Genomic DNA, 13,250 nt, shown 5'->3' with positions numbered 1-13,250 from the left:
GACATGGAATACCCCACCAGAAACAGTGGAGTTAGCAGAATCTATATTAGCTTTTAAAAGGAAAGTAGATAAATAACTGGGGGAAAAAAAAGGTTTGGGGAAAAGACAACTTGGGAGTAAGTGGATAGCTCTCAGAGCCTCACAAGCACGATGGGCTGAATGGCCTCTTTCTCTACTGTAAAATGCAATGATTCTGCAGGCTGCAATACTGCACAATTAGCAGTGTAATATCTATTCTATGTACAGGTCTAACATGTTGGAATACATTGTTAAAAAAGAGATTACACTGAATGTACAGAGTAAAGAAAATGTCTCGGCCACAACTTTATAATTTCCTGCGTGCTAATATAATCTCTGTGGTACCTGTACCGATATTTTGCATGCATCTTAGATGATTTTGTTACCTATATCAAGGTATGTCCTGCAAACTGAGGATATACAGAGTACACTAGTAAACAAATAAGCTATCCTGCTCCTCTCCTACAATTGAAATTGATGCAAAAATACCAATTGTTTCAAGACAAGGTCACATCAGATCAAGGAATGCATTTTAAAGATTATTTCATTTCATAACAAAAAAAGTACTTTCTAATCTACTGTCCAGGTTAGCCAACTTTTTTGAAGTTGGTGCATAAATTCTTCCCGGTTTACAGAAACAGATGTAAAACTGAAACTTTGGCATTTTGATCATTTCCCTCACTTATACTGCTGAAAATACAACAGCACACATTCTCAAGGCTTGTACAGAAAAAGCAAATATAATGCCATCCACAAGTGTGAATGCAAACAGAAGGTTTGTGGCAGCACAACTTAAATGAAAAAATTGGGACCCCAGTATTTCATAGTCAACACTAATGCATATTTTCAAGTTTTAGTACATTTCAATAACTCAGTACATTTTAGTATTACAGGATGCATATGAGTTGAATTCAATGGCACACCATGGTACTTAATAATAGTGGATCATTTCAAGCCATGGACATTAAAAAAACATCATAGTTCACTTTGGTCAATGTTAAGCCATGGTTTGGTTTGTACAGTACAACATTTCTGTTTGTTATAATTCAATAACAAATACTGCACTGAAAATAACATCTCTATTATTTTACCCTTTATACAAATAAATATAAACATAGAAAAACATTGTAAAAATAGACAGAAAATTCTACATTCTATTTAACTTATATACATTGATTACATGGTTCAAAATAATTCCGTACTAAAAGATTCATAAGAATGCACACTTTGAATCTAGTGTAAATGGGAATTGGCTTTTTAGGTGAATGCAAACCCATGCCCGCAACCAATGTTTATTTGAATTTGGACAGCTCAGTAGAACTTGCGTTTGTTATATTCAGATTCATTTTCTTCGATTGCAAAATGAAAACTGATTACCGAGTGATCACTGATCTAAAGAAAAGAATAGTGATGTAATAATTTTGATTTGACCTGGTTTGATATGCAGTTGTTTACTTGGAGTTCTGTAAACTCAGAAAACACACAATATAAACTGTACACAACTAGTGTTAGATCATTTGCAGAAATCCAAAATAAAATGTGAAAGAAATTGTTTCCCATGAGTGTTTCTTTTGATAGACAGGTCAAATCCAAATAGTTTATGTTTTACTTTGACATAATACTATTAGTTGGGTTAAGGAGCAGCATTCAGTAACACTGGGTCTGCAATCTTTTATCTCTTCTACCTGTCACTTCCCATATACACGTACATCTGTCACTTCCCATATACACGTACATCTGTCACTTCCCATATACACGTACATCTGTCACTTCCCATATACACGTACATCTGTCACTTCCCATATACACGTACATCTGTCACTTCCCATATACACGTACATGTGTCACTTTAGGCACAAACACATTCAACAAAATTAAAATGGTGATATTTAAAATATGTACAAGATGAATTAGCATCCATCGTATATACTCGAGGTACACATATAAAATACATGATGTAGTACAGAACCCAATTTTGAAGTGTGCTATTGTGCAATACGTATTTACAATATAGGGCAGTTCAGAATACCTTAAATAAATTAAAGTTTTCACTCCCCGGCTCAGACAGTAAATAGAAAATAGTTAACCTAAACTTAGTAGTTTAGTAGATCAGTATTTGATAGAGGGAGAAGCTGCAGTCGCAATTTGCTACCAAAATGTGCATTACACATCTGGGTTACAAGAGCTTTGAATATAAATATAAACACTTTAAAGAGTTAGCATTTCAAATTATCTTATAAAACTTTCAGTAAATAGACAGAATTTCTGATCTGCTGACACATGGCTATCAACAGTACAAGTAACAAAATTCACAGACTGCTATGGAGGAATTTGCCAGATTAGTTATTCAGGTCTCCACAATGCACAAGGTGGGGCTTTAGCCATGCTGAAGTGGTCAGTTAGCTTAGTTCTGAATTTTAAGAGGCAAAAGATGAGCAACAATTTGCTCCATTTTATGTAAACTACAAATATGAAAAAATTTGTCAGTGCGACACACCAATATTTCGTTCTTAGTCACTTTGAAGTAAACATTCAATATTTGCATCTGTAATTACAAATGCAGCGGAAATATATCACTGGAAATTAAATGAACTCATCATGCTACATACAAGGTTACTTTTTTAAAAAAGATTATGTTTTTAAGTGAATTGTAATCCATAGTATAAATGTGAAAGTCAGAATTTTTAAAAGGTTTATGTATAATTTATTAGATCATGTTTTGCACTTTATATCTGGGCATCACCATTCTGTGATACAACAATGCCTGCCACTGCACAATTCTACCACATGATGGAGCTTCATAAGCCCCAGAAGCTGCAGACTCCGACAGCATCACCAATGCAATTTGAGGCAAATTAACTTTCCTGAATTTCTGTGGGTAAAACCACTGAATAGCCACCAGTTTTAAAACATATATATCAATTCAATTAAGAACATTATTCATAAATGTAAATCCCCAGGGATTCTGCAGCAGACAGGTTGCCTCTCTGACTGACTTATACTTGCCATTAAATGAATCCCTGGAAGCCAACTTACACAGAGAATTATAATCCAATGAAGCAAAATGCAACAATGGTAGGATCAGTTTGTAATATTATAGTGCAAGGTGGTATGATGTGGTCGATATAACACCATGCAATTGGTTATTGCTGCATTGATTCCAGTTTTGGTTAATGCACTGTTGCTTTACCAACTTCAAGTGCAGACAGCCAAATAACGCAACAAAAAAACAATTCTAGGCATTTCTTAATAATTCACAGAGTCAAGTTATATCAGTTGCTTGACTGGTTCTTGCGCTGTTTGTTTCCTCTACAGCACCAGTGGAAAAATGATTTCTTCTTCCCTTCTAGTAATGGTCAGGATGAACCTGTTTGAAGACACAGGTGAGAAAAGTTTCGAGAAATGAACTGTAATACACTTATAAAGCCAGTAAAATTCTTAACCAAATACTGCTCATTAACCTATCAGAATAATTCTCCTATCTTTGCACCAAACTTTATAAACCCTCACTTTTTTTAAAAAAAAGAAAGTCAGTATGGGGAACTGGGTGATGCAGGAGGTCAGACAAACCCTCAACTTCTACCTCTAGGTCCTGGATTCAAATTCTGATGGGATAAAAGTCACCTCTATTGAATATAAGGATCCTTTGTGAAATCAGGGGAATGAAAATCGTGTGGGTTGTACATCCGCTCCCCCAGTTTACCACCCAGGCAGCAAAGTTGGAAATTGACCCCTACATGCTGACTTGTGCATCATCATCTTCTCCCCCAGAAAGTTTATTCTTTACAGGAGAGAAAACTGGTACAGAGAGTAAAAAAAACCAAACAACATCATTAGGTTTAGAGTAGTTATAGAAGGTGACAAGGAACAATTAAGGGTGAAGATACTCAACTGGAAGAGAGCTAATTTCAGTGAGCTGAAGCGGGATCTGGCCCAGGTGGATTGGAAATAAAGATTGGCAGGTAAAACAGTAATTGAGCAACAGGAGGCCTTGCCGAAGGAGGAGATAGTTTGGATACAGACTAAACATATTCCTATGAGGGGGGAAAGGAAGGGCATCCAAAGCCAGAGCTCCCTGGATGACTAAAGATATTGAGATTAAAGTGAAACAGAAAAAGGAGGGTCACAATAAATATCAGGTTCTAAATACAATAGAGAATCAAGCAGAATCCAGAAAGTGCAAAGGAGAACTGAAAAAGAAAATAAGAAGGGCAAAGAGAGTGTATGAGAAAAGATAAGTGGGTGACATAAAAATGAATACTATAGTCTTTTATAAACATATAAAGAGAAAAAGGATACTCAAAAGGGTGGGGCCGATTAGGGACCAAAAAGGAAACCTTCTTGTGGAGGCACGCTGAGGTACTAAATGAGTACTTTGCACCTGACTTCACAAAAGAAGAGGATGCTGCCAATGTCACAGTAAAGGAGGAAGGGGTAGAGAAATCGGATAGGATAAAAATAGATAAAGAGGAGGTACTTCAAGGGTGGGCAGGGCTCAAAGTAGAAAAGTCACCTGGTCCGGATAGGATGCATCCAAGGTTACTGAATGAAGTAAGGGTGGAAATAATGGAGGCTCTGGCCACAATCTTCCAATCTTCCTTAGATATGGGAGTGGTACCAGAGAACTGGATGATTGCAAATGTTACACCCCTGATCAAAAAAGGAGGCGAGGGATAAACTACAGGCCAGTCAGCTTAACGTCGGTGATGGGGAAACTTTGAGACCATAATTGGGACAAAATTAATTGTCAATTGGAAAAACATGGGTTATTAAATGACAGTCAGCACGGATTTGTTAAAGACAAATCGTGTTTGAGTAACTTGATTGAGTTCTTTGATGAAGTAACGGAGAGGGTTGGTGAGGGTAGTGCAGTTGATGTTGTGTATATGGACTTTCAAAAGAAGTTTGATAAAGTACCACATAAAAGATTTGTTAGCAAAATCGAATCCCACTGGATTAAAGGGGCAGTGGCAGCATGGATACAAAATTAGCTAAGAGACAGAAAGCAGAGAGCAGTGGTAAACAGTTGTCTTTCATACTGGAGGGAAGTATACAGTGGTGACGCCTAGGGGTTGGTATTAGGACCACTGCTCTTTTGATATATATTAATGACCTGGACTTGGGTATAAAGGGCATAATTTCAAAGTTTGCAGATGACGCAAAACTCAAACGTGGTAAACTTTGAGGAGGATACTAGCAAACTTCAGGAAGACATAGACTGGTGAAATGGGCAGACACATGGCAGATGAAAATTAATGCAGAGAAGTGTTAAGTGATGCATTTTGGAAGGAAGAATGAGGAGGGGCAATATAAAGTAAATGGTACAATTTTAAAGGGGGTGCAGGAACAGACAGACCTGAGGGTTCACATACACAAATCTTAGAAGGTGGCAGGACAAGTTAAAAAAGCATACAGGATCCTGAGCTTTATAAATAGGGGCATAGAGTACAATAGCAAGGAAGTAATGTTAAACCTTTATAAAACTCTGATTAGGCCTCAACTGGAGAAGTGTGTTCAATTCTGGGCAACACACGTTAGGAAGGATGTCAAGGCCTTGGAGAGGGTGCAGAGGAGATTTACTAAAATGATACCAGGGATGAGAGACTTCAGTTACGTGGAGACTAAAGAAGCTGGGATTGTTCTCCTTAGAACAGAGAAGGTTAAGGGAAAATTTAATAGAGGTGTTCAAAATTCTGAAGGATTTTGATGGAGTAAATAAGGAGAAACTGTTTCCACTGGCAGGAGGGTCGGCAATCAAAGGACACAGAGTTAAGATAATTGGCAAAAGAACCAGAGGGGAGATGAGGAGAATTTTTTTTTTAACGCAGCAAGTTGTTATGATCTGGAATGCACTGCCTGAAAAGGTGGTGGAAGCTGATTCAATAGTAACTTTCAAAAGGGAATTGGATATATACTTGAAAAGGAAAAATTTGCATGGCTATGGGACTAATTGGATAGCTCTTTCAAAGAGCCAGCACAGGCACGATGGGTCGAATTTTCTATGCTGTATGATTCTAACTGAGCAAGAAAGAAATAAAGAAAGACTTGCATTTATATAGCGCCTTTCACGACCTCAAGATGTCCCAAAGCACTTTATAGCCGATGAGGTACATTTGAAATGTAGGAAACAGTAGTGTGGCACTGAACAGGGTATACACACAGCATGATAATCAAAATCGAAGAAGCTACCTATAACTATGCAACACATCTAGAAAACAAACCTAGTTACCTCATCTTCCCTTCGTGTCTGCCTCTTCTTTTGAAGCTGAAATTTCTTTCTGTTGAAGTCTTGGAGTTTATCAATAAGAAACTTCTTGTCGTCTCCCTCCTGTGTAAAATAATAATCTGCATATTTTGTGTTGACATGGTACATTACAACTTAAATAATAATTCAGTAAAATTCTGCTATGGGTACAAAACAGCATATAATAAAATGCCACATCTGGTTGAGATCAGCATGAACTGAGGATCAAACCTAGAACCTTCCAAGTCTGTACAGAAACTCTCTCTTTAACTCAGCCATCGGCACAACTCATGCCAGTGATTTAATTTGTGATCCAACTACGTGGAGCTTTGGTTTTCATTATGAAGACATCGTGGCAATTCAGACCTGATAGTATTTATATCGACAATAGACACTGACCACCATACCTAATTTAATAAGGGAAAACCTTGCAAAACAAAGGAAAACCAAATTAATTTAATAGATGTGCTCAAAATTATGAGGGGTTTTGATAGAGTAAATAAGGATAAGTTGTTTCCACTGGCGGGTGGGTCAGTAACCAGAAGACACAGACGTAGGATAATTGGCAAAAGAACCAGAGGGAAGACGAAGAGAATTTTTTTTTATGCAGCGAGTTGTTATGATCTAGAATGCACTGCCTGAAAAGGCGGTGGAAGCAGATTCAATAGGAACTTTCAAAAAGGAATTGGCTATGTACTTGAAAAGGAAAAAATTGCAGGGCTATGGAGGAAAGAGCAGGGGAGTGGGACGAATTGGATAGCTCTTTTAAAGAGCCGGCACAGTCACGATGGGCCGTATGATTTTATCAAATTATTTCCTAAAGCAGATCTATACTTCCTCAACATAGAATCATACATGTTTTGTTTTGTACAATATTTCTAAAATTTTAAATCAAAATTTTAATAAGAAACTGAAAATGATTATCACCAATGTATTGTATGAATGTTTAATGTGCTCTTATCAAATTCCTTTCTCCACTACTTAAGCAGACATATCGACCCAACGATGTCAACAGTTCCATTTACATGATTTAGACAAGAATTTGATACGAGCACTTCAATAGTCATCGACAGTAATTTTTGGCATTGTGCTTCAATTCATATTCTTGGTAGATTGCTAATCGTGTGGTTCGACCACCACCACCCAGATATGCCAAATAAATAACCATTCCAGTGAAAGGTGGCTTGTTTGCATGTATAAGGTGAATGATAGAATCAAATGTACATTGATCAACAAAGATTGACATACTTACATTATGTATTTGTTCGTTTAATAATTTAATTATCTTCCTTTGACCATCCACAACTTGCCAGTGGAAATAAACCACTATACTGAAAGAGAAAATCAGAATGCTAATCTTGAACTTTAAAACAACACTTCAGTAACAGTGTGGAATTCATGATATTGGACTCTAACCAATACACCACAATATGCTGAATATACTGTATTTATTTTTTTCACTGGTATAATAGTCAGAAACCACAATAATTTATTGGGCATTTTTTTTGGTTTCAGTACAATTTTTCTCACGGGCCTGATATTTACGGGGAGGCGGGGAGGGAGCAGGGGCGCGTGTCAGCGGCCGGGAAGCCCGGAAATATTGAGAAGGTGGGAGAACCTCATGAGAATTTTTTTTTTTTACTCTGTTTCCCATCCAGCAGTCAGCTGGCCGGCTGTCAGGCGGGAAAGCCTGCTGTACAAGACCGCAGTAGGAAGTTGCACATTACAAATCGTTTGAATGGTAATCCTCACACTGGTGCTTTATAATTGTTGCCTAGTACTGTTGGGGTGTTACATTCTGCTTGAAGTATAAAGCACTTTTTGGCTGATGGTCTGTGTGGAACTTCATAAATGGCATTGTTTAAAGCGTAGACTGAGTGGGAATGCATTTACACTAGAACTGCAGCACAGTGTTAAGTGGTTTTGCTTTGTACCGATGCTGCAGTTATAGTGAAATTTTAGCCTGTATATGTAGTCAGGGTCTGACTTGAACAAAATGGATTCTACTTCGCTTTGGAGTCCGTGTGGACCGTAACCCCTAATTTACATGACACAAATTTAGTGTCAGTGAGAAGCCAAAAGCACTTCACACCAAAGCTAAACTTGCAATTTAAGTATAGCCTAACAGATTTTTGTGAAAATGGAACTGTCGTCTTGGCTTAACTAGACATTGAGTAAGCGATATGGGGAAAGGGCGGGAAAGTGGAGTTGAGGTAGAAGATCAGCCATGATCTTATTGAAGGGCGGAGCAGGCTCGAGGGGCCGTAGGGTCTACCTCTGCTCCTATTTCTTATCTTCTTATGTTAATACTGTCAAGACAAATTGGAGATTTTAAAAGACAAACATCAGAGAACACTGCAAACAGAAAACTCAGCCTGAGAGCTTGTGCCTCTATTATATGACCCTTGCTTGCACCGAGAAACTCTGAATCAGAATAAAATCCCACTGTTCAGTATTTAGTGAATGAATAACCTGGTTTGTGAAGTTCAAAATTATTTACGGGTGCAGTTATTCTATTTTTGATTTGGTGTAAAGCAGTTTGAATGAGCATTGAAATAGATTCATAACATAACTTGGGAGTTGAGGCCCAGTCTTGTTCCAGAGTGCACAGAAGCCCCAAATGGTGCGAGAACCTCTCCTTAGGCTATCTTGTACTGGCTGCACTGTGCTCCAGGAACAGTTTGGTTGCAACTTGTGCAAAGCTGTGTTTACATTTCAATGATGGTGGGCTGACCCAACTGCTTGCTGTTTCTTAACACTTTAAAAACTGGCTGCCCAGGAGTAACATATTTGTCATCACATGTAGGCGGAGCTGTGTTGGTGCTGACCTCTGTGTCCAACAGTTCCCATAGTTGGCAGTAAAGAGGTAATGAAATATGGATTATAATTGTGTTGAATGCAGGAATTCTTTGGGATGATCAGTTTTGAAGGTTGGGAATGTAATAATCTGAAATGCAAGCGGTTAATCAGTTTCAAAAATGCAGAAGTTTCTGTTCCATCAGTTTGTAAAATGCTGTAAATTTTTTGAAGCTTTTGTAACTCTTTCATTATGACGATTGTAAAATTGGGTTATCAGATTTTTGTTTTCTGTTGAAACTAATTTTCAATGTTGGTATCCAGTATATTGTACTGTGGACTAAAATACTTTTGGCAAATTGTGCAGTGGTAACTCGAGGCTATCTGGTCGCACATTTTCAAATATAGCAATTGGCAAAAAAGTTATAATACAGCAAAATTATGCAACCACTCGCATTCATATTTATCTGGGTCTTTTTTGTGCTCACCCTTACTTTAGTTTCATACCCGGTCTATGGCTACATTCTCTTTAGGTGAAATCTGTGTTCGTTTTGATGACCACTTAATGCCGAGTATGCAAAATTCCAGTATGAATTGCTATAGACAGCCAGCTGTTGCCCTATGGAGGGGATGATTAAACCAGTGGGGAAATTAGATGTTGGACTTGGCTTGGTGGTACCACTCGCCTCAGAGTCAGAAGGTTGGAGGTTCAAGCCTCACTCTAGAGACTTGAGCAGACAATCTGTGCCGATACTTCAGTGCAGCACCGAGGGACACTGTTAGAAGTGCAGGGGAGTTCTCCCAGTGTCCTGGTCAACAATTATCCCTTAACCAACGCCACAAAAAATAAATTATCTGGTCATTTATCTCATTGCTGTTTGCGGGACCCTCTCTGCTGTTACAACAGTGACTACAACTTGGCTGTGAAGTGCTTTTGAATGTCTTGAAGACATGAAAGGTGTTAAATAAATGCAAATTCTTGCTTTTCCTAATTATGACTGCCCCGCAAAAACTTTTGTGACCACTCAAGTAATGTAAAAAGTGTTTGTAAGTGACTAGGTGTACATCAGTACTCACAAAGGTATCTCTTAGAGTTAGAAAAGCGCATGGACTTCAGAACGTACTCAAACATCATGGGAAGTACACACACAAACATTCAAATGCCATCAAAAACTAACAGGATCCAGTTTGGAAAATTACCATTACCTCTTATACCGCAAGATAAGCACTTGCAGCCTCCAGTACCTGGACCAAGTACCCATTCGTCAGGTGTGAATCTGGACAGTGAGTGTCAGCGGGCTATTTGACAATAGAGGCATCACAACCAGGTTCATTCCTGTCTGAACCGTACGGTTCTCATTGAGGGAGCTGTTCTACCACTTCTAACTTGACGTGAATTTAGTACCTCACGTGGAGGATAAATACCAATACAGACAAATTGGACTAAATGACCTGTTTTCATGTTGTAATTTCTATGTAATTCTATTTTAAAAAAATAACACATGAAATGTGTGATGAAAATGACGATCAGAAATTTAGTCCAAATCTGATTGTATTATTCCTTGTCTCTTCAGGCCAGTCATTAAAATACTTTTAAATAAAAGAATGCTGTGCCTGAGCAAGTCGATCAAAATTCTATGAGGTGACTGAAATATTAAGAACACCATACTGCTTTATGATCATCAGGTCAGGTCACTAATGAAAATATTCCTTACATTTTTTTCCCTCAAAACACATAATCCTCTACTTACATTGGAATAAATGATATGTGACAGGCACCACACTCAGTCACATTTCTCTTTCACTGCGGTATTACACAATTGCCTTTTGCGCTGTCCTCGCCTCCTCCCCCCCCATTAGCGACAGTGCTAATGTGCACTGAGCTGCTGAGAATGGGAAGGGGGCAGTATTAATACAGCAGCTGTGGTGTTGCCACTATGGTGTTAATTAGGTCTTAGCTCCTAAACTGCCCATGTGCATCATTCTGAAGAGGTAACAAGTGCTGAATAGCAACAAATTGATTGCCACTTTGAAACTGAAACGGAATTTTAAAAAAAATATAAACTCTCAACATCTCTGGGCAGTTTCAAATCACAGATTTCTTGCTGTACAGCAAACCCAGTGAAGGAATGTTCTCTACTCTTCCTGATCTGGGTCAAGCCATTTCCACCTCAATATACTTCTAGCACATTGAGAACCCATTTAAGGTGCTTTGCAAATACCAATGATAAACACTGCTTTGTGATCCTCATAAGATATGATGCGCAAAAAAGTGTGCACTGTCTCCACCAATGTAACAAAATTACTCCAAAATTTGAAGGTATTTGTCTCCTGATTTAAGCATAGGTGTTCTACAAAGCATTGGTAATAACATTTGAAACAATGGAGATAGATTCTCACCAATATTCACCAGTCCTATTCAACGCCCTGATAGTTTTATCAGCAGTTTTTGTAGCTCAAGTAGAATGTAGAGGCAGATCTTACAACTGAGAACTTGTTAAAAACTTAAACTTACAGTAGGATGCCTGATGCTAAGAGGAAGAAGAATGGATTTTCCACCAAGTATCTATGAATCCACGAAAACCAGAAAAAGTTAGAATCTTCTTTCTCCAGTTGACGGAACCATATCTTTGCAGAATCGTATATGGTATTCAGTGTTCGGAAGGGACCACAAACTTGTGATGGCTTTATGCTAATTTTAAAAAAATCAAAATCAGACAAAATTTAGTTATGCTAATATTCACGGCCGCAAGTAAATGTCAGGGGTATATGAAAAGCAGGAAATGGCAGTTAATGGTGAAGCTTGCCTTTATTTGGCCCAGTCACTATATACAACCTTTACTGGTGTTCGGTAAATTGCATAATGTTTGCACGGTTATAATCAAACCCCACTTGAACAATAATCATAGATTGAAATATGGGGTGAACGCTGCCTCATATTAGATACAAACCACTCAGAAAAGGAGTATGACAGGGGCTGGCTCTAAGGGTAAATTATCTGCAATTTCTGATATATCAGTTCAGCAGACAAATGGCTGGATAATTGTTAATTTTACATTGGTAATCAACAGACTGAAAATATCAATGATAAGTAACCTTTAACCTAATATGTAGCTTTAATAAGGACAGGGTGGGTGCAATAACAGCAAGTATTGTGCAATGTAGCCACCAGCCTCTGCCCTACTACCCAGAAGCCATAACACTAAGTCATTGGAACATAGGCTCAGACTTGTTCAACCCTCACACATTTACAGTTCTGTGATTCACTATGGAGGAGGGAATCTTCCCTGGAGTATCTCCATTTTTTGAAAGTTATAGGACAGCCCCTGCAGTGACTTGGCTTGGAAGTGACATATTCAGCCAACATATTGTTAAGCAGGTTGTAGTGTTGGCTTCCTGAGAATCTTACTTGCTCCATTAAAAACTTAGTTCCTGATTTCATACTGAGGACTAGCAGACAGCACTAAAAATAAAATATCTCCTCCACTTTTCTCATATATTTTTTGAATCATCGCTTTCACAGGATTTTGGCTACAAAATTAACCATGACTGTACTTACGACCATATAGTATAGGTGTAAGCAACAGTGGCTCCAAGGAATGACGGGAAACACAGAAGGCTAATAAAGACGGTCATCATATGAGATGCTCGCCAGAGTTTGCTTGGAGGCTGACAGTTCTTCATCAAGCTGAGCTGTAAAAGACCCAATAACTTTGTTAATATAAGTACGACCAATCTTCAGAGTTTGGGTAACTGACTGAACATTTTGTAACAGCTGGACAAGTTTTGGTTCCCAAACAACCTGTTGAAGAGTATATATACCCAGCCTGGTTAACAAAATATGTACAAAGTTTGCCAATGATAGTTTCTATTCAGGCTATGAAGGGCAAACTGATGAACATTATCATAAATCAACCATCAGCACAGACTGAGGGCCAAGAAAATCAAAACAAAGATGATTTCTAAAACTGGACAACTAAGCTAACTCCTATTCTATAATTGTCAGCTGTTTTATAAATGTTAAAGTTACCTTTTTAATGTAGAAGACAACAATAAATTTGATTATTTGAATTGCAGGTAGCAGTGGTGCATACAGTAGACCCAACCTACAAAATAAAGAGAACTGAATTAAAAGGATGTTCAATCATAATTCTGTTGTCTTTCCCCCCCCCCCACTTCTGAAGGGGAGGCT

The 13,250-nt window shown here is 38.1% G+C and overlaps 1 protein-coding gene across 3 annotated transcripts in view; it reads right to left on the bottom strand.

The window, feature by feature from the left end:
- Positions 1–857: 857 nt before the first annotated feature.
- Positions 858–13,250, bottom strand: part of LOC137341115 (transmembrane channel-like protein 6) — a 102,466-nt gene continuing 90,073 nt past the window's right edge. For all 3 annotated transcript variants that reach the window (XM_068004047.1, XM_068004048.1, XM_068004049.1), the window contains 6 exons: positions 13,089–13,164; positions 12,618–12,751; positions 11,574–11,750; positions 7,515–7,593; positions 6,248–6,346; positions 858–3,385 (listed from right to left, as the gene is read on the bottom strand). In XM_068004047.1, coding sequence (XP_067860148.1) covers positions 3,365–3,385; positions 6,248–6,346; positions 7,515–7,593; positions 11,574–11,750; positions 12,618–12,751; positions 13,089–13,164 — 586 coding nt within the window. In that variant the 3' untranslated portion in view covers positions 858–3,364. The remainder of the gene's footprint in view (positions 3,386–6,247; positions 6,347–7,514; positions 7,594–11,573; positions 11,751–12,617; positions 12,752–13,088; positions 13,165–13,250) is intronic.

The sequence above is a fragment of the Heptranchias perlo genome, chromosome 23 (genome assembly GCF_035084215.1).
Source record: "Heptranchias perlo isolate sHepPer1 chromosome 23, sHepPer1.hap1, whole genome shotgun sequence".
Lineage (NCBI taxonomy): Eukaryota > Metazoa > Chordata > Chondrichthyes > Hexanchiformes > Hexanchidae > Heptranchias > Heptranchias perlo.
The sequence above is the reverse complement of the archived record's forward strand: the minus strand, read 5'-3'. Positions and strand labels throughout refer to the sequence as shown.